Source organism: Phyllobates terribilis, unplaced genomic scaffold (genome assembly GCF_046119375.1).
Source record: "Phyllobates terribilis strain yellow unplaced genomic scaffold, ASM4611937v1 Scaffold_4__5_contigs__length_816908805, whole genome shotgun sequence".
Taxonomy (NCBI): domain Eukaryota; kingdom Metazoa; phylum Chordata; class Amphibia; order Anura; family Dendrobatidae; genus Phyllobates; species Phyllobates terribilis.
The window spans coordinates 70,090,744-70,118,158 of NW_027362764.1; the positions used below are offsets into that span (position 1 = coordinate 70,090,744).

General features: G+C 48.7%; 1 protein-coding gene across 1 annotated transcript in view; it reads left to right on the forward strand.

Annotated features, from left to right (window-relative positions):
* The window catches only part of MALRD1 (MAM and LDL receptor class A domain containing 1), a 900,174-nt gene that overhangs the window by 312,156 nt on the left and 560,603 nt on the right, over nucleotides 1–27,415 (forward strand). The window contains exon 15 of the mRNA XM_073677476.1: nucleotides 1,366–1,518. Coding sequence (XP_073533577.1) covers nucleotides 1,366–1,518 — 153 coding nt within the window. The remainder of the gene's footprint in view (nucleotides 1–1,365; nucleotides 1,519–27,415) is intronic.

Genomic DNA, 27,415 nt, shown 5'->3' on the forward strand with positions numbered 1-27,415 from the left:
AACAGCAGTGTGAACAGCCTTTTCTTACATCAGTTTCCCTGGTATCTCTAGTGTTAGGTCAGACACACAGGGTGGGCACAAGTGTGAACAACCTCTTCTTACCTCAGCACCCCTTGTATCTCCAGTATTAGATCAGATACACAGAATGGACAGTAGTGCGAGCAGCCTCTTCTTACCTCAGCACTCCTGGTATCTCCAGTATTAGATCAGATAGACAGATTGAACAGCAGTATGAGCAGCCTCTTCTTACCTCCCCTCCCCTGGTATCTCCAGGATTAGATCACATTGGGTGGAGTTTCCTACTGCACATCCTCACAGGCACCTGTCCTATTAACATTCTAACACAAATTTTTGTCAGCTCAACAAGATGACAACCATTTTAATTCTTAGTGATTACATTCATAATAAAACAATATAAGTATGAATTGATAAAAGTTCTAAAATTATGTAGGAATTTATTAATAAGTATATTTTTTTAGTCATTATTTTCTATTCCCGGGGAACCCTTTTAAGTGAAGTATTATATTCTCTCGCAGAAGTATTGCAAATGTCTCCTCAATATGGCATGCCATTGGACATACTATGGGATCCAGTTGGATGAACACGTAAGTAGGCTGCGCTGCTGAAGTAAATCAATTCTTCAGAGATGATGATGAAGAAAAGGCTTTTTATTAACAACGCATTTCAATGCCGTACTGGCGTCTTTTTCAAGTAAAAAAAGCACTTTTTTTTTTTTTGACTTGAAAAAGATGCCAGTTCGGCATTGAAACGCGTTGTTAATAAAGAGCATTTTCTTCATCATCATCTCTGAAGAATTGATTTACTTCAGCAGCGCAGCCAACTTACGTGTTTATCCAACTGGATCCAATATCTCCTGGAGGATTTATCCTCCAGCCATGGGGCTGCAGTCGCTGTTTTTCTTCATGCCTACATAGGGGTTGTGCCTGTTACAACTCCATCAGGTGAGCGTAACCAGCACTCTTACTCTCCCTCCATAGGGTATCACCCTATTGTGCTCTCTGTTCCCCACATTTAGATCTACATTGGACATACTATGACTTATTTTTCATGGATCTGTATGTAGAGTAAGAAAAATGCCCTGAGCACCTCTGTATAAAATAAGAGGCACGTGGAAGTTCTGGGTACCACTTTGCTGATATGTACAGTATATGGACACATGCTTGAATTTATATATTGCTAGTTTTTAGTTACCGGTAAGTGCTAAAACTAAGAATGCACTGATTAATGAAATTTGAATGGTTTTATACAAATAAAAACAAATATATTTTATTTTGCTATTAGCTACATTTTCTACATCTCTTGTATATCTACTTTATTGCTTTTTTTATCCTTTTCTTTCTTCAGCTGCTAAATGTGACTTTGAATCAGACGATTGTGGCTGGCACGAGATGCGTCACTTTGATTACTTTAACTGGGTCAGGGACTCCAGGAGCAACTTGGAGTCTGAGTATCTCTCCCAAGCACCACCTCAGGACCATACCACAAATTCGACGCAAGGTAACATTCCTCCAATCATCAAAACTGTCCTTTTTAGTATAAAAGTTTACCACTTTTCTAATTTATTTACTTTTTGTATTAATTTCCTTACTGTTTTCAGGTTCAATATTTGCTACCAGGGAATAAAAAGTATCCGGTACGCGTCTCATTAGAATTACCAAAACTATGTCTTATAACTAGTGTTGAGCGATACCTTCCGATATCGGGAAATATCGGATCAGATTGGATCGGACCGATACCGAAAAAGTATCGGATATCGCCGATTCCGATACCGGAAACCAATGCAAGTCAATGGGACAGAAATATCGGAATGAAAATAAACCCTTTCTATCCTTGTAGGTTAATTCTACATGAAGGAAAACAACTAAGAATAATGTAGAATGTATTGGGGAAGGTGGGGGAGACAATAAAGGCATAGAGGTTTAGCCCAATCAAATGGAATAGCAGGAATTAATATTTTTTTTAAGACGTTCTGAGTTACGGAAATATTGACTATGTTAAGTATTTTTATATTTTGTCAGATATTTATGTTTCACTACTTCCATGCTCTACACCTTCTTTTTTACTTCTCCCACACTTTCTCCTTCATCATCCTCAGCATCAGCATCTTTTTCATCCACTTCTTCACCTTCTTCATCTTCTTCTTCTTCACCTTCTTCGTATTATTCTTTTTTTTTACATTCTTCATATTCTACTTCTTCATCTTCTTCATATTCTTCTTCATCATATTCTTATTTGTGACAGGCATTCCTGTAGTTGTTATCTATAAAAGTTTGGACATTACACCTTTCGTTCTGCCCGTCACAAAAGATTTACAACAGGATTTGTCCACGTTCAGTTTGGCCTGCAGCAGCAGATCTTTTCCAGGGGCACCACGAGGAGGAACGGACTCACCCCCATACACTGCTTAGTCATCTTCTGCTTATAATTTAGATATTATCTTTTGCTCTGATTTTTAGTCTTGTGCTTAATGTTCTTCCCCTTTTTGTTCTGCAGCTTCTTGTACTTCTGCTTCTTGGTTTTCTGTCTCTTGTTCTTCTGTATCTTGGTGGTTGTCTTCTGTTCTTTGTCCTCTTGGTCAACTTCTTCAGGGTCATCTTCTTGGTCTTCTTCGGGGTGGTCTTCAGGGTCGTCGTCTTCGGGGGTCCTCGTCTTCTTCGGGGTCCTCGTCTTCTTCGGGTTGGTCTTCAGGGTCCTCGTCTTCGGGGTCCTCGTCTTCTTCGGAGTGGTCTTCAGGGTCCTCGTCTTCTTCGGGGTGGTCTTCAGGGTCCTCGTCTTCTTCAGGGTGGTCTTCAGGGTCCTCGTCTTCAGAGTCGTCATCTTCGGGGTCCTCGTCTTCTTCGGGTTGGTCTTCAGGGTCCTCGTCTTCACGGTCCTCGTCAGGGAGATCCAGAGTGATTACCAAGAACCATTTCAAAAAGCTTGAACTTGGAAATGTAGCAGAAGGTACAAGAAGGCTGAGGAACTACCGAGGACCAGCTGACGGTACTGGAACCCGGATGGGTAGCAGAAGGTACAAGAGCCAATGGAACTACCGAGGACCAGCTGACGGTACTGGAACTCGGTTACTAAGCAGGAGGTACCTGTGCCAGAAAGCACTACCAAGGACCAGCAGACATTAGTGGAACTTGGATACCGAGAAGGAGGCACCTAATCCAAAGGCACTGCCGAGAACCAGCTGACGGTACTGGAACCCGGATGGGTAGCAGAAGGTACAAGAGCCAATGGAACTACCGAGGACCAGCTGACGGTACTGGAACTTGGTTACTAAGCAGGAGGTACCTGTGCCAGAAAGCACTATCAAGGACCAGCAGACGTTGGGGGAACTTGGATACCGAGGAGGAGGCACCTAATCCAAAGGCACTGCCGAGAACCAGCTGACGGTACTGGAACCCGGATGGGTAGCAGAAGGTACCCATGTGAAAAAAAGTTTCAAGGTCGCGAGCCGGCCGCAGTTACCAAAACCCACAGTCCTACAGGGGGTGCTTCTCCTATTGGCACTATGGAACCAGACTTCATTGCCAGATCCCGCAGCCCACATAGGAGTCACCTAAACTGCAGGCACCATAGAGTCGGCTAACCCGACCGCAACACGACAGGACAACACATTGGAGGCAAAGTGACATTGACACTACCCGGAAACAGCTGGCGTGCTGGAACCAGGCTGGGCAGGAGGGAGTACCCGTGCCAAAGACACTGCCGAGAACCAGCTGACAGTACTGGAACCCAGATGGGTAGTAGAAGGTACAAGAGTAAATGGAACTACCAAGGACCAGCTGACAGTACTGGAACTCGGATGGGTAGCAGAAGGTACAAGAGCCAATGGAACTACCGATGACCAGCTGACGGTACTGGAACTTGGTTACTAAGCAGGAGGTACCTGTGCCAGAAAGCACTACCAAAGACCAGCAGACGTTGGTGGAACTTGGATACCGAGAAGGAGGCACCTAATCCAAAGGCACTGCCGAGAACCAGCTGACGGTACTGGAACCCGGATAGGTAGCAGAAGGTACCCATGTAAAAAAAAGTTTCAAGGCCGCGAGCCGGCCGCAGTTACCAAAACCCACAGTCCTACAGGGGGTGCTTGTCCTATTGGCACTATGGAACCAGCCTTCATTGCCAGATCCCGCAGCCCACATAGGAGTCACCTAAACTGCAGGCACCATAGAGTCGGCTAACCCGACCGCAACACGACAGGACAACGCATTGGAGGCAAAGTGACGTTGACACTACACAGAAACAGCTGGCGTGCTGGAACCAGGCTGGGGAGGAGGGAGTACCCGTGCCAAAGACACTGCTGGGAAACAGCTGGCGGTGCTGGAACCCAGGGTAAATACTAAAAACAGAGTGGAGCCAGAGGCGTAATTGGAGCAACTTTAAAATCTGTAGTAGTGTGAATGTGGACAGAGCAAGAGAATTTGCCGGACACACAGCTGGGGATCAGCTGACGTTACTGAACCCCAATAACACGGCAGCAAGTGTTGACTGTGCAGACGGCACTTCCGAGCGTCAACTGGCGATGTTGGAGCTCAGGGATAATACTGAAAACAGAGGAGCCAGAGGTGTAATTGGAGCAACTTTAAAATCTGTAGTAGTGAGTAGTGTTGAGCCACCCCCGTAGTGTTCGAGTTCGGTTCGGTTCGTCGAACACCCGTGTGTTCGCCGAACTGTTCGTCGAACTGTTCGTCGAACACCTTCGAACACCATTAAAACCAATGGCAGGCAAACAAAAACACATAGAAACACATAGAAAACACCTTCAAAGGTGTCCAAAAGCTGACAAACTGCTCAGAAGACATAACTAACACATGGAAAAGTGACAAGTACATATAGTCATGTGAAAATAAAAGAGGTGGAGGAGTAAAAGGAGGGGGAGACACAGATATAGGCATGTCATGCCCTTCTAAAATCCAAAAAGTGAGAAGCCGACACGGCCAGTCCGCTCCTGCCCGTGCCACCTCCGTGTCGCCGGGTTTGTGCCAGAGCCGCGGTGAACCCTGACGGCCAGCCCCCCTCTCCCAATACTGGTGCCTGTCCGCTGGTGGGTCGAGCGAGCCCCCCTGTGGTGGAGGCAGCTCTAAGCTTTTTAATTTAAATTGTCTCTCTAATTTGAATGAATACACTTTAAATCCATTTACAAGGATCTATTGGAGGGCAAGTCTCATGCCAGCAGCCGCGGTAATTCCAGCTCCAGTAGCGTCCACTAAAGCTGCTGCAGTTAAAAAGCTTTTATAAGGATCGAGCTCGGCTGTCCACCGCAAGGCATCCTACTGCCAGTCCCAGCCCCTATGCCTTGGGGTGCCTCCTGATGCTCTTCACTAAGTATCCCATGGTCCCGAAGCATTTCCTTTGAAAAAATTAAGTGTCTAAACTACAGGTGGTGCAGCTTGCTTAACAGCCGGGATAATCCGCTCACTAGCAGACACTGCTACTAGGCACAAAGTATTTCCTGGGCTAGATGCAGTTAAAAATTTGTAATTAGATACTCGTTGGATGCTGAGAAAGCATTCCATAGAGTCTCCTGGCACGCCATATATGATTCTCTTAAAAAGCTTGGGGTAGGGGTCTAGGGGACCCTTTTATAGCCAAAATCACGGCCCTGTATCGCAATACGTCACCTAGGCTGAAGATAAATGGAACTGTAGCACCCTGAGGGCTCGGTTGCTACAGACGTATTGCACCTCACCCAGAGGTGTGATATCTCACTCTCAGGTAAGGATGGAGTGTGGATCAGGACCCGACACCTGCATGCATTACACCACATTGCCGTGGGGCAGGGCGACCAATATGCCCCTTAGATGGGCACGACAGTCCCTGTCCCTGGCTGGAGTGGGGGGAGGGAACACTGAGGAAGGGGAACCCTGTAGTGCAGGAGCAGGGAGGAAGCAGTTCCTGGGTGCATTGAGAAGGGAGTATAAAAGGTGGGCACCATCTTAGTTCAGTGCAGAGAAGTCTGAGCAGAAGTGGCAGGGAGCAGGGGCTCTGCATGAGCTCTGCTCCGGAGGCGGGCCTAGTAACAGAGGCCCAGGCCTGGAAGAGGGAGAAGGAAGGAAGAGGAGCGGAGTAGGCTCCAGGAACGAGGAATGAAGGGATCCCAGGGGTGCGGACGGGCGAGTCGCCACCGCACGCCCGAATCCACCTGCGTGGAGGGGTCAGGCCAAAGGGGGAGACCGGTCCCCGAACTAGTGGAGGCAGGAAACGACCCTCAGCTAGAAACCGGAGGCTCTGACATTTTATGTGGCGCAGCCCCTCGCTACACCCGCTAGGAAGGCACCACATAGGGTCAGGGAAACTGGCGCCAAGTTTACCAAGAGGAGGCCCGAGGCAGCCGGACAGAAGTGTTGGTAAGAAAGGCCAGACAAAGGACACACAAAGGGGGTCCTGTGAAGTGCTCCAAAGTTATCTGGGAGTTGTCTGAGCCCCTCACCTGGTGAGCACAGTACGACGTGGGCAGCCGTTACCTGCAGACGTGGTCTGGATAATAAGAACTGTGAGTAAAGGCCCTGAACTGCATCACTGACTCCGTGTCGTTACTGCTGCTGCCCTGCACCATCACCCCCATCCTCCGCATACACTGCCCTGAGGCTATACTCCTCCCGTGGGGAGTTATGCTAGGCTCTGCTGCACCCACAACACCAGCCTCAGTGGTCTGCCCTGTAGCGGCGGTTCACTCTGACCGCAATCCACGGGTGGCGTAGTCGGACATTTAAACATGAAAACCACATAAATAGTTCCGCCACTGGTTTGACCGCCCTGAGCCACGGAACTGGGTCGCCGCCACGAAGACTACAACCACCAGCATCCACCAAAAAGGGTCCGGCTCTGGGTGTCCCAAGGCCCAGGGGGTGCGTCAGAACATTTTCATCACCTTTCACAATCACCAATGGGACAAGGCAGTGATGTCCTCTGTCCCCTCTCTTATACATCCTAGTGACGGAGCACCTGCTCTCATCAATTCGCCATAACCCCAATATTAGGTGGATTGAGGTGGGAGGCACCGAGTACAAGTGCTCTCTATTTGCTGATGATGTCCTAGTATATATCACTCAATCACATATATCCATCCATGCTGTTATGGCTGAAATAGATCACTTTGTTACATGGTAAAATTTTAAAATCAATGCAGCGAAGTCTGAGGCCCTCGATGTCTCCCTCCCCAAATCCATATAGGATTCCATCCAGTCCAACTTTCCCTTTGCCTGGCCCTCACAGGGTATCAAATACTTAGGAATTCCTATTCATAGAGACCTCTCCCATCTATGTTATCTTAATTTTGGGCCCTTTATTGAACAACTCCATACAGACCACGGTTGGCAAGTTAGAACTGTAAGATTCACTACGTGAACCACTGGTGTTTTGTGGAAAAGCACATGTACACTGCGTTCCAAATTATTATACAAAAAGTGTTTAGGAGTGATAAGGGAAGAATTTGTTTGTTTGTCAGTTAAACTCATTGATGGTGATATGTGTCAGGGCTCTTTATATCACTGTAAGCAATTGCAGACACCTGTGCTAATTAGTTTGGCAGGTGTGTCCAATGAAAGGCAAGACTACTTAAGAAGGCTCTCTCACATTATTAAGCAGCCTACATTTTCTGCCAAAATGGGAAAGAAAAAGGATGTGTCGGCTGCTGAGAAGCAACAAATTGTGGAGTGTTTAGGTCAAGGCATGACTACAATCAACATTGTGCGATGATCAGGATGAAGTGTCTTGGCAATCAAGAAGTATGTAGCTGATTCACAGTACACACGTGTGCGTGCTGATAAGGGCAAATTGAGGACTCTTTCCTACAGGCAATTACGTCAGGTTGAAAGAGCAGCGGCAAAAAAGCCTTGTCATAGCAGCAGACAAGTTTTTGAAGCTGCTTGTGCCTCCAACGTCCCCCGAACAACAAGATGCAGGGTCCTTCAGAGGTTTGCAGCTGTGCATGCGCCATCCTGTCGACCTCCTCTATCCACTTCACACAAGCAGAAACGGCTCCAGTGGGCCAAACATTACATGAAGACTGATTTCAAAACTGTTTTGTTCACGGATGAGTGCCGTGCAGCGCTCGATGGTCCAGATGGATGGAGTGGAGGATGGCTGGTTGATGGACACCCCACGCAAACACGGCTACAGCGCCAACAAGGAGGAGGTGGAGTAATGTTTTGGGTTGGAATCATGGGGAGAGAGATTGTCGGCCCCTTTAGGATCCCTGAAGGTGCTAAAGATGAACTCCATAATGTATGTGGATTTTCTCAAACAGCACTTCCTGCCATGGTTCAAGAAGAAGAACCGTGTATTTCACAGCAAGATCATTTTTCTGCATGATAATGCACCATCTCATGCTGCACATAAAACATCTGCATCTCTGGCTGATATGGGCATAAAAGGGGACAAACTTATGGTGTGACCCCCATGCTCCCCTGACCTCTACCCCATTCAGAACCTTTGGAGCATCATTAAAAGGAGTGTCTATGATGGCGGGAGGCAGTTCACATCTAAGCAACAGCTCTGGGAGGGTATTCTGTCCTCATGCAAAACAATTGAAGCAGAAACCATCCAAAACCTGACAAATTCAATGGACGAGAGAGTTCAGAAGCTCCTTTCGAACAAGGGGTCCTATGTGAAAATGTAACATCACCTAGAATAAAGTTTTGAGTTGAAAACTGTTTGATTTCAGTTTCTAACAACCTGCTAATGCTTATAATTTCAAAAATGACCATTTTTTTGGTCTTTATTAAAATGAAAAGGTTGATCGAAAAGTTTGGGGGATCTAAGAGTGTGGCAACCCAGTAGTCATGATTACTTCGAATTCTGACAATATGAGGGTCATGCTGCAGGTAGTGCAGCAAGAAGGCACTTATGTGCCTTGCGCATCTCGGAGCCCCAAAATTATTTTCCGGGCTAGATGCAGCTAAAAATTATTTTTAATTTTAAATCTGGTGAAGCTTTAGTATAGATGGCCTAATAGGATCAGTGCTGCACACTGCTACAAAGCCCAAATTATTTTCCAGTCAAGATACAGATAAACATGATTAGTAATTTGAAAGCTTAAAACGGTTGGTAGGGTGATTTTAACCAATCATCAAGCTTTTACTCTCCCCAGGATGACACAGGGGTAGAAAAGTCGTTTCGGATCCATGATTTGTTCATCTTTATGAACGTGAGTCTGTCTACATTATCAGTGGAGAGCCGCGTGCGCTTATCTGTCAGCACACCACCAGCAGCGCTGAACACACGTTCAGACAGAACGCTGGCTGCGGGGCATGACAAGATCTCCAAGGCGTAAGTGGCTAGCTCCGGCCATTTATCCAGATTGGAAGCCCAAAAAGAGCAAGGGTCCAGTGACACAGTCGTGGCTTCAATGTTTACTTGGAGATACTCCTGTACCATCGTCTCTAGGCGTTGACTATGTGTCAGACTTCTTGTCTCCTGTGGCCTTGCAAAGGATGGGCTAAAAAAGTGGTGAAATGATTCCGCAAAATTGATGTTACCAGCAGATACTGTGGTTCTGTTACGGTTTGAGTGCTGAACACTTGACGGTCCCACGGTTGGCAAGTTGGAACTGTGAGATTCACTACGTGCACCACTGGTATTTTGTGGAAAAGCACATGTAAGATTCTGCAACAGTCTCTGCTGATACTCCTGCATGCGTGCATCCCTTTCTATGGCAGGAATAATTTCTGCAAATTTACTTTTGTACCGGGGATCTAACAGTGTGGCAACCAAGTAGTCAGGATTATTTCTAATTCTCACAATTCGAGGGTCATGTTGCAGGTAGTGCAGCAAGAAGGCACTCATGTGTGTTGCGCATCCAGGAGCACCAAGTCCCTGTTGTGTTGGTGGCGAGGTAACAATCATGCTTCCTTCCTCTGTCCTCTCCCCCCAACCTCGCACAACAGAAATGTGATCAAGGTCTCCCTCATCTGATGAGTCTTCCATCAGTTCGTCCTCCACTTCTTCCTGGGCTCCTGCACCTTCCTCACTAGTTTGGCTGCTACCATGCGCCCTGGTAAAACCATCTCCCCCACCCTCACATGCCTGCCGCCTTGGTGCTGCCGACCGTCTGGACCTTGCAGATGTTAGCCCTTCCGCATACAACTCCTCCTCCTCTACTTCCTCCACCTCCTCTTGTGCCACCACCTGACTCCGAATTCTGTTTAACATGTGCTCCAGCATGTAAATCACCGGAATAGTCATGCTGATAATGGCATCGTCAGCACTAAACATCTTCGTCGCCATTTCAAAACTGTGCAGAAGGGTGCATAGGTCCCTGATCTGAGACCACTCCTCCAGCGTGATTTGCCCCACCTCTGAATCTCGTTGGCCCAGGCTATACGTCAGAACGTATTGCACCAGGGCTTGTCGGTGCTGCCACAGTCGCTGCAACATGTGCAGAGTTGAATTCCACCGGGTAGGCACATCGCATTTTAGCCGGTGAAGTGGCAGGCCCAACGACTTCTGTAGAGATGTAAGTCGCTGAGCTGCGGGATGCGAACGGCGGAAGTGAGCACACAGCGACCGTGCCCTCTGCAGAAGGCCATCTAGTCTGGGATAGTGGGCTAAAAATTGCTGGACAACCAGGTTCAACACGTGAGCCATACAAGGCACGTGTGTGACATTGCCCCGGCGAAGGGCCGCACCCAGGTTTGCAGCATTGTCGCACACGGCCTTCCCTGGTTTCAGGTCCAGTGGAGACAACCATTCATAAAATTGGTTCTCCAGAGCTGACCACAACTCCTCAGCTGTGTGACTCACATTGCCCAGACATTTCAATGTAAAAACTGCCTGATGACGTTGAGCCCTACTGCCAGCATAGTAAGGAGGTGTGCAGGATCCCTTCTGCGCAGTTAGAAAGCTTGTGGCATGACCAGACAGGCTTTGGGTGCAGGTGGAAGACCGAGAGGAGCTTGAGGAGGCAGAAGCAGTGGAGGAACTTTGACATAAAGAGGATTAACGCACAACTCGTGGGTGTCGGCAAGACTTGGACAACAGCCCCTTGTCCTGCTGTCACCATAGTTACCCAGTGCCCAGTCAGCGACATGTAACGCCCCTGTCCATGCCTACTCGTCCAAGTGTCTGTGGTGAAATGCACCCTGTCACACACAGAGTTTCTCAAAGAAGCGGTGATGTTGTGTGCGACATGCTGGTGGAGCGCAGGCACACCTTTCTTTGAGAAGTAGTGCCGACTGGGCATCTGGTACTGGGGCACTGCGACGGACATAAGGTCTCGAAAATCCTCTGTGTCCACCAGGCGGAAAGGCAGCATTTCTGTAGCCAAGAGCTTGCAGATGGTGAAATTCAACCTCTTAGCTTTCTCATGGCTAGGAGGAAATGGTCTTTTACTTGTCCACATCTGAGGGACCGAGGGCTGGCTATTGTGCTTAGACGGGGTTGATAAGGGTGCCCCCGGCAAACTGCCGGTCTGTGAGGAAGATGCAGGCGGACATGTTAGGTTGCCTTGATCCAAAGGTGGTGCTATCGATGTCGGACAGCGCTCAACACCAGCTGGTGTTACCACCTCCAAAGAAAATGATGACCTGCCAATCACGCTGGCTGTTGCGGGTAAAGAGGTGGCAGGTCTGCGCCCCAAAACAGGTGTGACTGCTGTCCCCCCAGTCACAGAAGATGAAGAGGCCGCGGATGCACAAGATATGGCAGACGGTGATTGGCCCGGCCGGCTAGGCCGCATTGTAGCACACTGAGCTTCCCACTGCAACTTATGCTTCATGTCCATGTGCCGGTTCATGCATGAAGTACTCAAACTATGTATTTTTTGGCCTCTACTTAGCTTTTGCTGACAAATGTTACAGATAACACGAGTTGGGTCATCTTTATCGATCTGAAAAAATGCCCAGGCTATGCAAGGCTTAGCACCCATGCGACCTGAAGAGCCACCACGACTTGTGGTGAGAGGCAGAGTTGTGTTTGAGGATGCAGTTGTTGACGTGCTTCCAGTACTACGTCTCTGTCCAGGAAGGCGCAACCTGACCTCGTCGTCACTAGCATCTTCCTCCACCTCCTCTGCTGACCTCATCTCTTGGCTGACTGTGGGTTGACAGTAAGTGGGATCTCCGACCTCATCATCATCACCCTGTGCGTTATCACACCCGTCGTCCTCAGAGCCAACCTGTTCCTGCCCTGACAAAAAACTAAAGTTGTCGCTCCAATCAGGTATTTGAGTCTTATCATCGTCTTCCTCATTGTCTCCACCAACAGGAGTTACAGTTTGGGAATGAGGGTCTACATTATGGTCAGAACCTTCTGCGTCTGGTCCTGGATCCGACTCATAAAGATTCTGGGCATCAGTGCAGATCATTTCCTCGTCTGGATTCACAGAAGCGCTGGAGTCGACCTCTGATTCCCAGGCTATAGTATGAGTAAACAGCTCTGCAGACTCAACCATCTGTTCTACCTCATACTCAGACGGGCAGCTGGAGATTTGGGAGCTGTGAGGACGCAAGTGCGATTTGGGTGACACCTTTGAGGACTGGAGTATTTGTGATGTTGAAGTTGATGTGGAGGAGAGCCCACTTAAAGGAGCACTTGATATCCGTTGAAGCACCTGCTGTTTTTGTGCCTCATCTGGAATTTGTAGCGATTGGCGTGGCCGTAAGAAAGGGATCTTATCACATTGTCCGCTAAAAGAAGTAGACATTTTAGTTTGGCTGGAAGATGGTCTTTCTTCTGCAGATGTTACTGTTGCTTTAACACCTACCCCACGGACACAACCTTTTTTCCCCTTCCCAACACGCCTATTCCCCTTTCCACCAGCAGCAGGCCTTTTTCCACTCATTTTGGTGGTTAACTAATTCACAACTCTGGAGTTGTTTGCACAAAAAAACAATGGATGGGAACCGAGCAGAGCTGAGTGGCCAAACTGTGGTATTAGGCCAAAACTATTGGCTGGGTTAGATGCAGAAAAAAATTATTTTGAATTTGCAACCTGATGGAGGTCAGTATAGATGGACTAATACAAATAGTCCCACACACTGCTAGAAGCCCAAATATTTTTTCAGAGGTACTGTAGATGCAGATAAAAATTATTTTTAATTTGCAACCTGATGGAGGTCAGTATAGATGGACTAATAGACCAAGTCCCACACACTGCTAGAAGCCCAAATATTTTTTCAGAGCTAGATGCAGAAAAAAATTATTTTTAATTTGCAACCTGATGGAGGTCAGTATAGATGGACTAATAGACCAAGTCCCACACACCGCTAGAAGCCCAACTATTTTTTCAGAGCTAGATGCAGAAAAAAATTATTTTTAATTTGCAACCTGATGGAGGTCAGTATAGATGGACTAATAGACCAAGTCCCACACACTGCTAGAAGCCCAAATATTTTTTCAGAGCTAGATGCAGAAAAAAATTATTTTTAATTTGCAACCTGATGGAGGTCAGTATAGATGGACTAATAGACCAAGTCCCACACACCGCTAGAAGCCCAAATATTTTTTCAGAGCTAGATGCAGAAAAAAATTATTTTTAATTTGCAACCTGATGGAGGTCAGTATAGATGGACTAATAGACCAAGTCCCACACACTGCTAGAAGCCCAAATATTTTTTCAGAGCTAGATGCAGAAAAAAATTATTTTTAATTTGCAACCTGATGGAGGTCAGTATAGATGGACTAATAGACCAAGTCCCACACACCGCTAGAAGCCCAACTATTTTTTCAGAGCTAGATGCAGAAAAAAATTATATTCAATTTGCAACCTGCTGGAGGTCAGTATAGAAGGACTAATAGAACAAGTCCCACACACTGCTAGAAGCCCAAATATTTTTTCAGAGCTAAATGAAGAAAAAAATTATTTTTAATTTGCAACCTGATGGAGGTCAGTATAGATGGACTAATAGACCAAGTCCCACACACTGCTAGAAGCCCAAATATTTTTTCAGAGCTAGATGCAGAAAAAAATTATTTTTAATTTGCAACCTGATGGAGGTCAGTATAGATGGACTAATAGACCAAGTCCCACACACTGCTAGAAGCCCAAATATTTTTTCAGAGCTAGATGTAGAAAAAAATTATTTTTAATTTGCAACCTGATGGAGGTCAGTATAGATGGACTAATAGACCAAGTCCCACACACTGCTAGAAGCCCAAATATTTTTTCAGAGCTAGATGCAGAAAAAAAATATTTTTAATTTGCAACCTGATGGAGGTCAGTATAGATGGACTAATAGACCAAGTCCCACACACCGCTGGAAGCCCAAATATTTTTTCAGAGCTAGATGCAGAAAAAAATTATTTTTAATTTGCAACCTGATGGAGGTCAGTATAGATGGACTAATAGACCAAGTCCCACACACTGCTAGAAGCCCAAATATTTTTTCAGAGCTAGATGCAGAAAAAAATTATTTTTAATTTGCAACCTGATGGAGGTCAGTATAGATGGACTAATAGACCAAGTCCCACACACCGCTAGAAGCCCAAATATTTTTTCAGAGCTAGATGCAGAAAAAAATTATATTCAGTTTGCAACCTGATGGAGGTCAGTATAGATGGACTAATAGAATGATGCTATGCCCAAAAGATTTTACTTCACTAGGTGCAGTAAAAAAATTGGTATTCTATACACAGGTGTTATATCTTGCAACACAGATAGGCTACTCCACTGACTAACACACTCTGCAATAGGCCAAAAAGGATTAGCTTTGCTAGATTCAGCCAAATGCTGTGAAAAAAACTTGCACAGCACTGGCACAGACCTGCCTGGCAAAAACTGATAGGAACTCATGTAACCTAGTCCTGAAAAGGACTCCAATTACAATTAGTCTTTACTCCCACAACCTATCTATTTAAGAGCACAGACCTCCCTGATAAAAGTCGTAGTGTAGCACCCTGAGGATTCGGCTGCTACAGGGGTATTGCACCTCAGCCAGAGGTGTGATATTCCACTCCCGGGTAAGGATGGAGTGTGGAACTGAGCTCAGTTAGCTGCATGCACTACACACATCCCATTTCCGAGGAACAGACCGATGGTACTCCCACTAGAGAAATGTGCAGGTACGACAGTGTCTGTTCCTGGCTGGAGTGGGAGGGGGGTGGAACATCCCAGTAGTGTAGGGGCAGATAGGGGGAGCAGTCTGGGTAGTGCTAGGAGCTCATTGGGTGCTGGTCACCTGAGCTCACACATAGAGGGAGTATATAAGGTGGGCACCATCTTAGATCAGGGTCTTTGTAGAGGAAGAGAGCAGAGGAGAAGAGCAGCTCCAAGGCCAAGAGAGAGAGAGAGAGAGGAGAAAGAAAGACCCAGAGGGGGAGAAAGAAGGAACTCCAAGAGCCCAAATTAGACCAGAGGGTGAAGAGTTGGCAACAGGGTACCGGATCCCAAGCTGGCAGAGGCTACAGCACACCTTAGCCAGGAACCGGAGGTCGTGGGCAGGATCGATCTGCCACGATCACCCACTAAATCCACCCGGAAGGCAGACCAGGAATAGGGTCAGGGAACCCAGAGACAAGAGTTTACCACCAAGAGGCCCGAGGGAGCCGGACATAGGTGGATCCCTGGTGGGGAAGGCCAGAGAAGAGGACAGGACAGAAAGGGAGCTCAGGACCACGCTCCAGAATCACCTGGGGGTTGGCTGAGTCCAGGACCTGGTGGACGCAGCACGGCTCGGGTGGTCACTTAAGGCCGGAGTGACCAGAACAACTGCAGTAAGTAAACAAACCCTGAACTGCACAGCCCGACTCTGAGTCTCATTTCCATCCTCGCTGCACCACCACAACCCCCATCCTCTGCAACTGACCCCCTGAGGCTATACCCCTCCCGTTGGGGGTTATACTACCTGAGCTGCACATACATCACCAGCCTCAGCGGACCCTGCTGCAGCGGCGGCCGTATTGACCGCAATTCAACGGGTGGCGTAGTCGACACAAAAGAACATCTAGTAACATCATAAGGACTGCCACACACTGAGCTTGACACCCTGGGCACGGACCGGGTCACAGCCACTCGGAGACTACAACCCCCATCTGATCCGGCTCCGGGTATCCCCAACAACACTGGCCCAGGGGGCGCGTCAGTAGGAAATGCTGTAACCTAGTCCTTAAAAGGACTGCAATCACAACTATTCCCTACTCCCAAGCTATCTGTATATTTGTGCGAAAATTGGCTTGAAATTAACAAGGTATAGCGCACACAGCAACAGCGGTGCCGTCTAACACGCAGCTGCAGCAGTGAGAAAATGGTGGCGACGGGGAAAATGGCTTGGTCTTATAGGGCAAGGACATGTGACATACACTGCCAATGACACATGCCCTTGCTTGTGTGAAAAAAAGCACTTCGCTCCGTGTGTGCGCTGCTGATAGGCTGACAGATTGCACCTCCCCACTGCAAATGCGGGAAAGAGAAAAAAAAATGGAGATCTTCATTGTTCCTGCAGAGATCCATCCCCTGCCCCTCCCCCCACCCCGCTGTACACTCAAACTGCGTATTAACATTAATTTTCATCATTACTGAGAAAAAATCCAGTTATGATTTTGGTGCACGAACAGTTATCGAACATAACCTCGAACAGCCGAATTTTTCTCAAATTGTTCGTGTTCGCCGAACGGCTCGAACACCGCCCAAAACAGCTCGAATTTGAGATTGGCGAACAGTTCGAGTAGAACAACGCTCATCTCTAGTAGTGAGAATGTGGACAGAGCAGGAGAAATTGCCGTCCGCACAGCAGGGGAACAGCTGACGTTACTGAACCCCAATAACACGGCAGCAAGTGTTGACTGTGCAGACGGCACTTCTGAGCGCCAACTGGCGGTGTTGGAGCTCAGGGATAATACTGAAAACAGAGGAGCCAGAGGTGTAATTGGAGCAACTTTAAAATCTGTAGTAGTGAGAATGTGGACAGAGCAGGAGAAATTGCCATCCGCACAGCAGGGGAACAGCTGACGTTACTGAACCCCAATAACACGGCAGCAAGTGTTGACTGTGCAGACGGCACTTCCGAGCGCCAACTGGTGGTGTTGGAGCTCAGGGATTACAGTTCAGGTGGTAGAAACATGAACACAACAGGAGACCTGGATACTGTTGCCAACCAATTATTTATTCTGGAAGAGGACTGGCAAATTCATAAGAGATCGAGGCCTTGTTCATTTTGAGAAAAGTAAGCCGGTCAACGTTATCGGAGGATAGTCGCATGCGACGGTCTGTTAGTACACCACCTGCGGCACTAAAGACGCGTTCCGATAATACACTAGCAGCAGGGCAAGCTAGCACCTCCAATGCATACTGACTAAGCTCTGGCCATGTATCCAGCTTACAGACCCAAAACTTGAAGGGAGAAGAGCCGTCTGGGAGTACACTAAGAGGGCAAGACATGTAGTCTGTCACCATCTGACGGAAACGTTGCCTCCTGCTGACTGGAGCCGTCTGTGATGGTGTAGACATTTGTGGCGGCGGGGACACAAAACTTTGCCACATTTCGGCCATACTGGTCTTGCCTTGTGCTGAGGCGCTGCTTCTGCTCCCTCTTTGTGCAGAGCTTCCTCCACTGCCTCGACGCACTGAGCTGCTTTGTAAAGCACTAGCAGCACTGCTCTCGGTTGGAATGGAGAACATGATGGAATGCACCAGTGTGTCTTGGTACTCCCGCATTTTACGCTCCCGGTTCAACGGTGTTATGAGGCTTTGTAAGTTGTCCCGGTAGCGAGGATCTAGGAGGGTGGACACCCAATAATCATGTTAATAATGTTGAGAATGTGGGCGATGCGGCGGTCGTTTCTCAGGCACTGCAGCATGAAATCAACCATGTGCTGCAGACTGCCAACTGGCCAAGAAACGCTGTCCCCTGCTTGAGGCGTGATCTCTGCCTCCTCTGCATCACCCCACCCTCGCTCTAGATACTGACTACTAGAGCATTCTGTACCTCCCTCCTCTGGACAGATGTCTTCCTCATCCATTGACTCCTCCTCATCCTCCTCACAAAGTGTCCCCTGCCTAGGCCGTTGTGAGGAACCACGTTGCGCAGACTGTAGAGAAGCAGATGGCATTTGTGACTCCTCATCCTCCACTTCTTCCAAAACCTCGTCCCTTAGTGCTTGCAGTGTTTTTTCAAGCAGGCTGATAAGGGGGATAGTCATGCTGACTAGTGCATCATCTGCACTCGCCATCCACGTGGAATAATCGAAGGCACGCAAAACGTGGCAAATGTCCTTCATAGAGGCCCACTCAGTGGTGGTGAAGTGTGAACGGCGCGCACTGCGACTTGTTTGCGCCTGCTGCAGCTGGTACTCCATTACTGCTGCCTGCTGCTCACACAACCTCTCCAACATATGTAACGTTGAATTCCACCTGGTGGGTAGGTCACATATGATGCGATGTTCCGGAAGACGTAATCGGCGCTGCAGAGCTACAATGCGTGATCTTGCGTTGCTGGAACGCTGCAAGTGAGCGCACTCTATGCGGACCTTGTGAAGCAGTGCATCAAGATCCGGATAGTCCCTCAAAAAACTCTGCACGACCAAGCTGAGCACATGTGCCAGACATGGGATGTGCGTGAGGTTGCCTAGGCCCAGAGCTGCCACCAGATTTCGGCCATTGTCACACACTACCATGCCTGGCTGGAGATTCGCTGGCACAAACCACACGTCGCTCTGCTGTTTGATGGCATTCCAGAGCTCCTGCGCTGTGTGGCTTCGATTCCCCAAATAAATTAATTTTAATATGGCCTGTTGACGTTTGGCCACGGCTGTGCTCATATCGGTCATCATAACAGGTAACCGTTCACGGGTCGATGTGGAGGTAGACCGATGTGGAGGTTGACGTGGGTCAAGGACCTCATCATCTACACCACCCTCTTCAAACAACTGCTTCTCCTGGGTAGTCTCGACAGCACAGTACGCACCTGAAAGTGGCACCTGAGTCTCATCATCAGATGCGTACTGAGGTGTGCTGCTGACCATAGGCACTGGCCCACCCGCCTCTTCAGATTCAGAGAGACAAAACGGTTGCGCATCACTGCATACTACCTCTTCTTCAAATTCTCGAATTCTGCTTGGCTGGCCCCCTCTTTCCAAGCCAAGAGATTCAGAGAACAGAAGTAGAGATGGCTCCTGTCCAGGGCTCTCTGACTGCCTGGGCAATTTGGCAGGTGGTGAAGAGACAGATGGGTGCTCTTCAGTGCTCAGGACCTGAGAGGATCTGAAACTAATTGAAGTCGATGCGTTAGCTGCCATCCATCCGACAACGGCTTCAATTTGGTCCTCCTGCAGCAGTGGGGTACGGCTAGCTACTACAAAGCTGCGCATAAAGGACTGTTCCCTGGTAAAACTGGGGGATGCTGAGTCACTGGTGCCCGCAGCAGGCACAGAATCCCCACGTCCTCTCCCTGCAGGCACAGAATCCTCATGTCCTCTCCCTGCAGAAACTCCACGCCCACGACCACAACCACGACCACATGCCTTACTCCCTGCCTTCTTCATCTTGGTAGACTGATAAAGATAGGCAGAAAAGTACTAAGGGCTTAGTGTGCTTATTCCTGAACAGCTGCTAACAGGTATAAGAAACACTAATTTTATAAAGTGTGGACTAGACTTTAATATGAGCTAATGTGGCCTACACAACTGTAAAGTGGAGTGTTTGGTGAACTTTATTTAGGTTTTTTTTGTCACAAAAAGACACTGGATGTGCCTAAAGATGTAATACCGATAGTATCACAAACTTTTTGTAGCTATTACAATGTAGGAAGGTAACCTACAATGCAATAGATGAGGCTACAAAAAATAGGCTAATACTAATCTGGCTGGGGCTGCAGGGCCCAATGCTGCAGAAAGTCTCCTCTAACTACTCCTATATAGTGTGTTTGGAACCAATTTAGCTGAATACGGATGGAACCACCACACTAATAGGAGAAATCAGGAAAAATTATGAATTGGCAAAAAAGGACAATGTATGAGGCAGTGACACACACTGAGTGCACTACAACCAGACGTGGCTGAAGTACACACTACAGGGTGAGCTGCACTCACACACACAGACCTTGCAGACAGCGGTGAACAGTACAGATGCAGAGCACTGTGCACTAGCGCTGCAAGACCAAAAAAAATTCTCTATCTACTCCTATATAGTGTGTTTGGAACCAATTTAGCTGAATACGGATGGAACCACCACACTAATAGGAGATATCAGGAAAAATTATGAATTGGCAAAAAAGGACAATGTATGAGGCTGTGACACACACTGAGTGCACTACCACCAGACGTGGTTGAAGCACACACTGCAGGGTGAGCTGCACTCACACACACAGACCTTGCAGACAGCGGTGAACAGTGCAGAGAACTGTGCACTAGCGCTGCAAAGGCACAGCGATTTATAAAGTAGCTTGGGTAAAGCAGAATAGACCAAATAGGTAGCTAAAACTGTCCCTCAGAACAACAGCGTCCTATCCCTAACTGAATTCACAGCAGAGTGAGCTCAAAATGGCGGCGGCGGCTTTTATAGTGCATCATGACATCATTTCAGCAGCCAATCACAGCCATGCCATTAGTTAAGATGCCTACATGCCTAACAGGATGTGCCCACACTTCTTAGGATCCTCATTGGCTGAATAAAATGAAACTGGCTCATTGCATTATGAGAACTTCCGATTCCGGTATACGATATTGCAAAAGTATCGGAATTAAGTATCGGAATTCCGATACCGCGAATATCGTCCGATACCCGATATTTCAGTATCGGAATGCTCAACACTACTTGTAACTAGTGATGAGCGAGCATACTCGCAAGTACTCGGCGAGCTGCGAGCATCTCGAGTACTAAGATGCTCGGGCGGATCCTCGGATTCCCTCCCTGCATGTTTGGCGCTCTTTACAGAGCCAATGAACATGCAGGGATTGCCTGCCACTCACTGTAATGCCGCAGCCATGTTGGTTGTGGCATTACAGTGATTGGCTGGCTGCACAGTGTCATCAGGTCTATAGCCGACCTGGCGCTGCCGTGCTCGTCAGTCTACTCCGCAATCAGACAGTGTAGGGAGAGATGCTGCTGAGCTAGGGAGAGATTTGCTTGTTTATTAGGTAGTGTAGGGAGAACAGAAGTATATTACACATATTCATCTCAACAAACAGTCCTTCTGAGGACTAATCCATCTGCAGAGATATCAGGCAGGCAGGGTGTATAGGCAGGCTGTGCATATAGCAGACTGCAGTGCATATAGCACAATAGGCTCCATTCCAGTTCTGTCTGCTGCTGCTGCTGTTAGACATTTCTAGACATAGGCTCAGGGCTCAGGGGCCAGGAATAATTTTTTTTGGGATCTTAATCCTCTTTATTTGCTTAAAAAGCAATCCAGAGAACACCGTTTTTCTGCGCCATTTGCTTGTTGGCACTGCAGAATACAGCCAGGTCCTTTCCATATTGCAGCGCTTTCTCCGTCACATGGATCTGACGCGCCCCCTGGGCCGTGGGGGATACCCGGAGCCGGGCCCTGTAGATGCTGGGGGTTGTAGTCACCGTGGCAGTGACCCGGTCCGTGACCCAGGGCGGTCAAACCAGGGTAGTCTATGTGTCTCAGTTATAGATAGTCCGACTACTCCACCTGTGGATTGCGGTTATTGGTAACCGCCGCTGCGGAGCAGTCCACTGAAGCTGGTGATATGCGCAGCAAGGTAGTGTAACTCCCCACAGGAAAAGTGTAGCTTCAGGGCAGCATATATGGATGATGGTGGTGATAGTGCCTCGATCAGTAATAATAACACAGAGTCTTTGCAGTGCAGTCCTGGGGTCTTTACTGGTGACAATTATATAGGCCCCAACGGGAGTACTTGCTAGGGATGAGGGCCTGGTCAGTCTGGGAGCAATCCTAGAATTCCCCTGGTCAGGTGGAGTTGTAGGCCTGCCGTTCTGACTGTACTCTTTTGGCTATCCCGCTTATAGTCGTGTTGTAGCCCACGTCCCTGAGTGTGACGTGCTGTGCTCACCCGTATGGCTGGCGACTCGGATCCCGTGTATTCCTCGCTCCTCAGTGGCGGTACTGGTCCTTTCGTGTGGCTGAGCCTCCGGGCTTCTGTTGGGCCAGGAGACCTACAATCTCCTGCCGTGCAGTTTCTGCTGCTGGATATACAATCCCCACAGCCTCGGACTCCGGTGTCTGGTTCTCGGTGTGTACTCTGGCTAGGACGAGCTATATCCAGCTCCAGTCCTCAGCTCCTTGCTCCTTAGTGTCCTATCAGACTCCTGACACTGACTGAACTCACTAACCCCGCCTCCAGATCCAGTTATATAGGGCAGGATCCTCCCCTTTTCTGGTCTGGAGCAGGAGGTGTTGCAGGTAGTGTGTTCCCTGACCAGGAAACTCCTGTTTTGCTCCCAGACATGGTATTGCTACCACTGTGGCAACCAGACCCTCTGGGGTGCCACATTCCCCCCTAGTAAATTTCAGTACTCCAGGTAACAATATACAGTACATGAACATATTTACAGGCATTACTGTATTTTTAGGTCACGGTATAATCCGTATCCTGGTGTCCATTTCACTGAAGATGTAGTTTGAGGGACCTGTCCCAAACACTCAACGTAGGCCCTGGGGTGGCTACAGGGCATTGTTGATCCGGAGTTGGACCATGTCTTCAGCCACCTCCACGGGTTTTTGTTCTGTGGTCTGGCACAAAGGGGGCACTTTACAGGTCCATATTGTCCATAACCTGAAAGTCTTTTTGGACCCTGTTGGGTAACTGGAAAAACACATTCAATACACACATAAAACAATTCAACATTACAGTTATAGTTACATTTAAATTTTCCAACGAGCAGGGATCTGACCTCTGGTGATTCTGGTGGACCTGCGTAACACACTGTCTGTCTGTGTTCTACCTTGGTCACCTGCATTTACCCCTGGTGTAGTGGGCACTGTGTAATCTGCACTACTGGTATTTTGAGGTGTTACTGGTAGGTTGGGCAGCTTCCTATGGATCCTTTGGCTTACCGTGGGTACGACAGGCTCGCTACTAGCAGAGGGTAGATTCTCCTGGGCTGCTGGTGAGGAATCTTCTGTCTCCGGGGCCAATGGTTCTTCCAACTCTACTGAGACTTCTGTAGGTGCTTGAGGGGCTGGTTGGAGAAATGTAAGGACAGGCACAACAATGGCGTTATTCACTTGTGTCCATGACCGGGGAAATTCTCAGAGTACTATGCTGACCATTTCTTCCACTTTCTCTGCGGGTTGAGAGATATCTTGGCCTTCTTCAGCGTGCTGTAGCTTCTCGGGACATTTCTTCAGGTGGTCTCTGGAAACTGTAGCTGTTGTCTAACCTCCGTCCTTACTTATGAGGCACACCTTGGTGTTATCATGGTTTGATGGTAAAATGGTGTACAGCTCTTTCTCCCACTGGTCATCCAACTTGTGGAGTCGCCTCTTCCTCTTTAGGACTTGCTCTCCACGTGACAGGGGAACAGCAGGTGCATGTTGATTGTAAGTCCTCTCTTGCCTTCCTCTTGCTTGGGACAGACTTCTTTCTACACTTTCCTGTACCTTACGGTATTGCTGTTGCCGCTCAGTGTCCCAATCTGCATCTGGTGAGGTTTCCTCTGGCATCAGAACTCCCATATCCAGGTCGATGGGCAGCTTACCAGGTCTCGCTCTCATCAGGTAAGCTGGTGTGCAGTTGGTGGAATTCACTGGGATGTGGTTGTAGAGAGCCACCAGGTCTGGCAACTTTTCTGGCCACAGACTGCGTTCCTCCAGGCGCAATATTTTCAGTAGGTCTATCACCACCTGGTTCATCTTTTCACACATCCCGTTGGTCTGGGGGTGATAAGGCGTTGTCCTGATCTTCTTGCGGCCGTACAGGTTGCAGAACTCTTGGAATACTTCTGCCTTGAAGGCCGGACCTTGGTCAGTTAGCACACATTCTGGGTAACCATGCGGGCGGCAGAAGTGCTGCTGGAAAGCTCTGGCTGCTGTCTGAGCCGTTTTGTCCTTGACTGGCACTACTACCAGGAACCGGGAGTAGTGGTCTACGATGGTGAGAGCGTAGACATAGCCTGACCTGCTTGGGGACAGCTTCACATGGTCCAGGGCTACCAGTTCGAGCGGCTGCTTGGTGATGATGGGCTGCAGGGGAGCCCTCTGGCTGTCACGGTCTTTCCTTCTCAGGTTGCACGGTCCGCAGTCTTGAAACCACCTCTCGATTGCTCCTCTCGTGCCAACCCAATAGAACCGTTCACGCAGCAGCACTTCCAGCTTTTTCCATCCGAAGTGTCCTGCTCCATCGTGGTACGCTTCCAAGACCATAGATGCGTCCCGCCTCGGGACTACCACCTGCCAGACCAGCTCATGCGTCTGGGAGTTGACAGTTCTTCGACACAGCTTCCCTTCATAGATGAACAGCTTACTCTTCTCTTTCCACAGCTGTTTGGTCTCCTCTGGAGCATCTGGGTCAGGGTATGAGTCGGCTCGTGTCAGCAACTCTTTGACTAGGTGGACGGCCGGGTCACTGTCTTGTGTTTCTGCCCAGCCGTGGTGAGGCAAGGGATTGAACGTGGCCTCTTTGGTGGCAGACTACCTGTCTTTCACACAGTGGAAGCACTGAGTTATCCCATGACGGTGGAAAGCGGGGATCTCTATCTCTTCCAGTTCTTCTGGGTCTTCTCCCCCATCTGGCAGGTTAGGTATCCTGGACAGTGCATCTGCATTGGCATTCTTGCGCCCAGCCCGGTACTTGATGGTGAACTCATAATTGGAGAGTCGTGCCATCCATCTCTACTCCAGGGCACCAAGTTTCGCAGTGTCCAGGTGTGTCAGCGCGTTGTTGTCTGTGAATTCGGTGAACTTGGAAGAGGCGAGGTAATGTTTAAAGCTCTCTGTCACTGCCCATACCACTGCGAGGAACTCTAGCTTGAAGGAGCTGTAATTTTCAGGGTTCCTTTCTGTGGGCCAGAGCGTCCTGCTGGCGTAAGCTATTACCCGTTCTCTGTCCTGCTGGATTTGGGACAGCACCGCTCCCAGTCCCACGTTGCTCGCGTCCGTGTGGAGGATGAAGGGCTGGCTATAATCAGGGTAAGCAAGGATCTCGTCCCCCGTGAGGGCCATTTTCAGCCGGTGGAAGGACTCATCTTCCAGCTTGTCCCATTTGATTGGCGGCTTCTGGTTTTTGGCCTTCCTGGACTGGCCTATCAGGAGGTCCTGCATGGGTGCCACCTTCTTGGTGAAGCCTGGAATAAATCTTCAGTAGTAGCCTACTAACCCGAGGAACTGCCGCACTTCCTTTACGGTGGAGGGTCTTGGCCAGTCCTTGATTACTGTGATTTTATGGGGGTCTGGAGCTACACCGTCAGCGCTCACCACGTGCCTCAGGTACTGTACCTTGGGCTTCAGCAGATGACATTTTGAGGGCTTCACCTTTAGACCAAAGCCAGCCAGGGCATCAAACACTTCCGCCAGGTGCTTCAGATGGTCCTCATATGTCTGGGAGTATACAATGACGTCATTCAGGTACAGCAGGACTGTCTCGAAATTCTTATGTCCCAGACAGCACTCCATCAACCGCTGGAAGGTTCCTGGGGCGTTGCTGAGTCCGAATGGCATGCAGTTGAACTCGCTGAGGCCCATCGGGGTGGTGAATGCGGTCTTCTCCTTATCCGCCTCTGCTACAGGAACCTGCCAATACCCACTAGTAAGATCCAAAGTAGAGAAATAGTTAGCAGATTTTAACGCAGCTAGTGACTCCTCAATCCTGGGTAGCGGGTATGCATCTTTGTGTGTTATGCGGTTGATTTTCCTGTAGTCTACACACATTCTCATAGTGCCATCCTTTTTCTTTACAAGAACTAATGGAGCTGCCCAGGGGCTACAACTGTCTCTTATTACCCCAGCCTCCTTCATTTCTCGCAACATCCCTTTGGGATTTTGGTAGTGTGCAGGGGGTACAGGCCGATACCTTTCTTTAATGGGAGGATGGTCTCCCTTGGGGATATGGTGTTGAACCCCTTTTACCTGCCCGAAGTTAAGTGGATGTTTACTGAAGACCCTTTCGTATTCCTGTACCACCCGGTACACTCCTTGTTTTTGGTGTGGAGGGGTGGACTCAGTGCCCACATGCAGCTTCTCGCACGAGTCCTCCATTTGTCCCCTGGAGCCGTTATCCTCCGCCTGTTGGGATGGAGGCAAGGGTTCCACTGTCTTTATAGAATTCTGGTTGACAGTGAACAGTTTGGCTAGGGTGGCATACCGGTGCAAATGGACTTCTCTCTCCCCAATGTTTAGGATGCGGACGGGTACCCTCCCATGGCGGACATCAACCACCCCCCCGGCTGTCAAAATGGTGGGCCTACTGTCAGAGTAGACGGGCTCTACCAAGGCCTGGTAATCTCTACCCCTTAGACCAATAGCTGCCCGGCACCATATCATCATTTCATTTTTTGAGGGGCATGGCGATTGGGAATCGGTCGCTCATCCTAACACTACCAATTTCACCACCAGACAGTTCTACCTGTAGTCTTTTCATCAGGGCTCTGATCTCTCTTTGTAGAACCTGCTGCTGACTGGAACTGGCAGTCTCCGCAACCTGCTGTAACAAGACAATTATCTCTGCAAGACAATTTTCAATGACATTAGTGCCTAAGGTTATCATGGGATGTCTTTCTCGGCGATCAATGTCGACAATAATCAGTCCTTGTGCTGGCAGTTCGACTTTGCCAACCTTTATGGTCACTTCTTTGAACCCCACCTGAGGCACGGGTTGACCATTGCTGGCATAAATGAGTGTGACGTGCTGTGCTCACCCTTATGGCTGGCGACTCGGATCCCGTGTATTCCTCGCTCCTCAGTGGCGGTACTGGTCCTTTCGTGTGGCTGAGCCTCCGGGCTTCTGTTGGGCCAGGAGACCTACAATCTCCTGCCGTGCGGTTTCTGCTGGTGGATATACAATCCCCACAGCCTCGGACTCCGGTGTCCGGTTCTCGGTGTGTACTCTGGCTAGGACGAGCTATATCCAGCTCCAGTCCTCAGCTCCTTGCTCCTTAGTGTCCTATCAGACTCCTGACACTGACTGAACTCACTAACCCCCGCCTCCAGATCCAGTTATATAGGGCAGTAAACCTCAATAAATTGTTCGGTTAACAGTCTGTTTTCATATTTCACACTGTCAGGGTCTACCTGTTTGATGGCCCTCAGCGCCTCCTGCAGGTTTAAAGCATAGTCCCGTACACTGTCCTATGCCCGTTGTTTGCACCCATAGAACTTCATTTTTATCTCTGCGGTGGTGCTGGTGTCAAAAGTGTCCTTTAGGCGGGCCAGTATCTCCTTTACAGTCCCTTTTTCTCTGGCTGACCAGGATTTTACTTCTCTCTGGGCAGCACCAATCAACTGGCCTATAAGGATGCTCACTTTCTGCTCCTCGGACAGGGGATATACCTTAAACAGGCTGCTTAGTCTCTCCACGCCGCTCCCGGGATATAGGGCATTGTGAA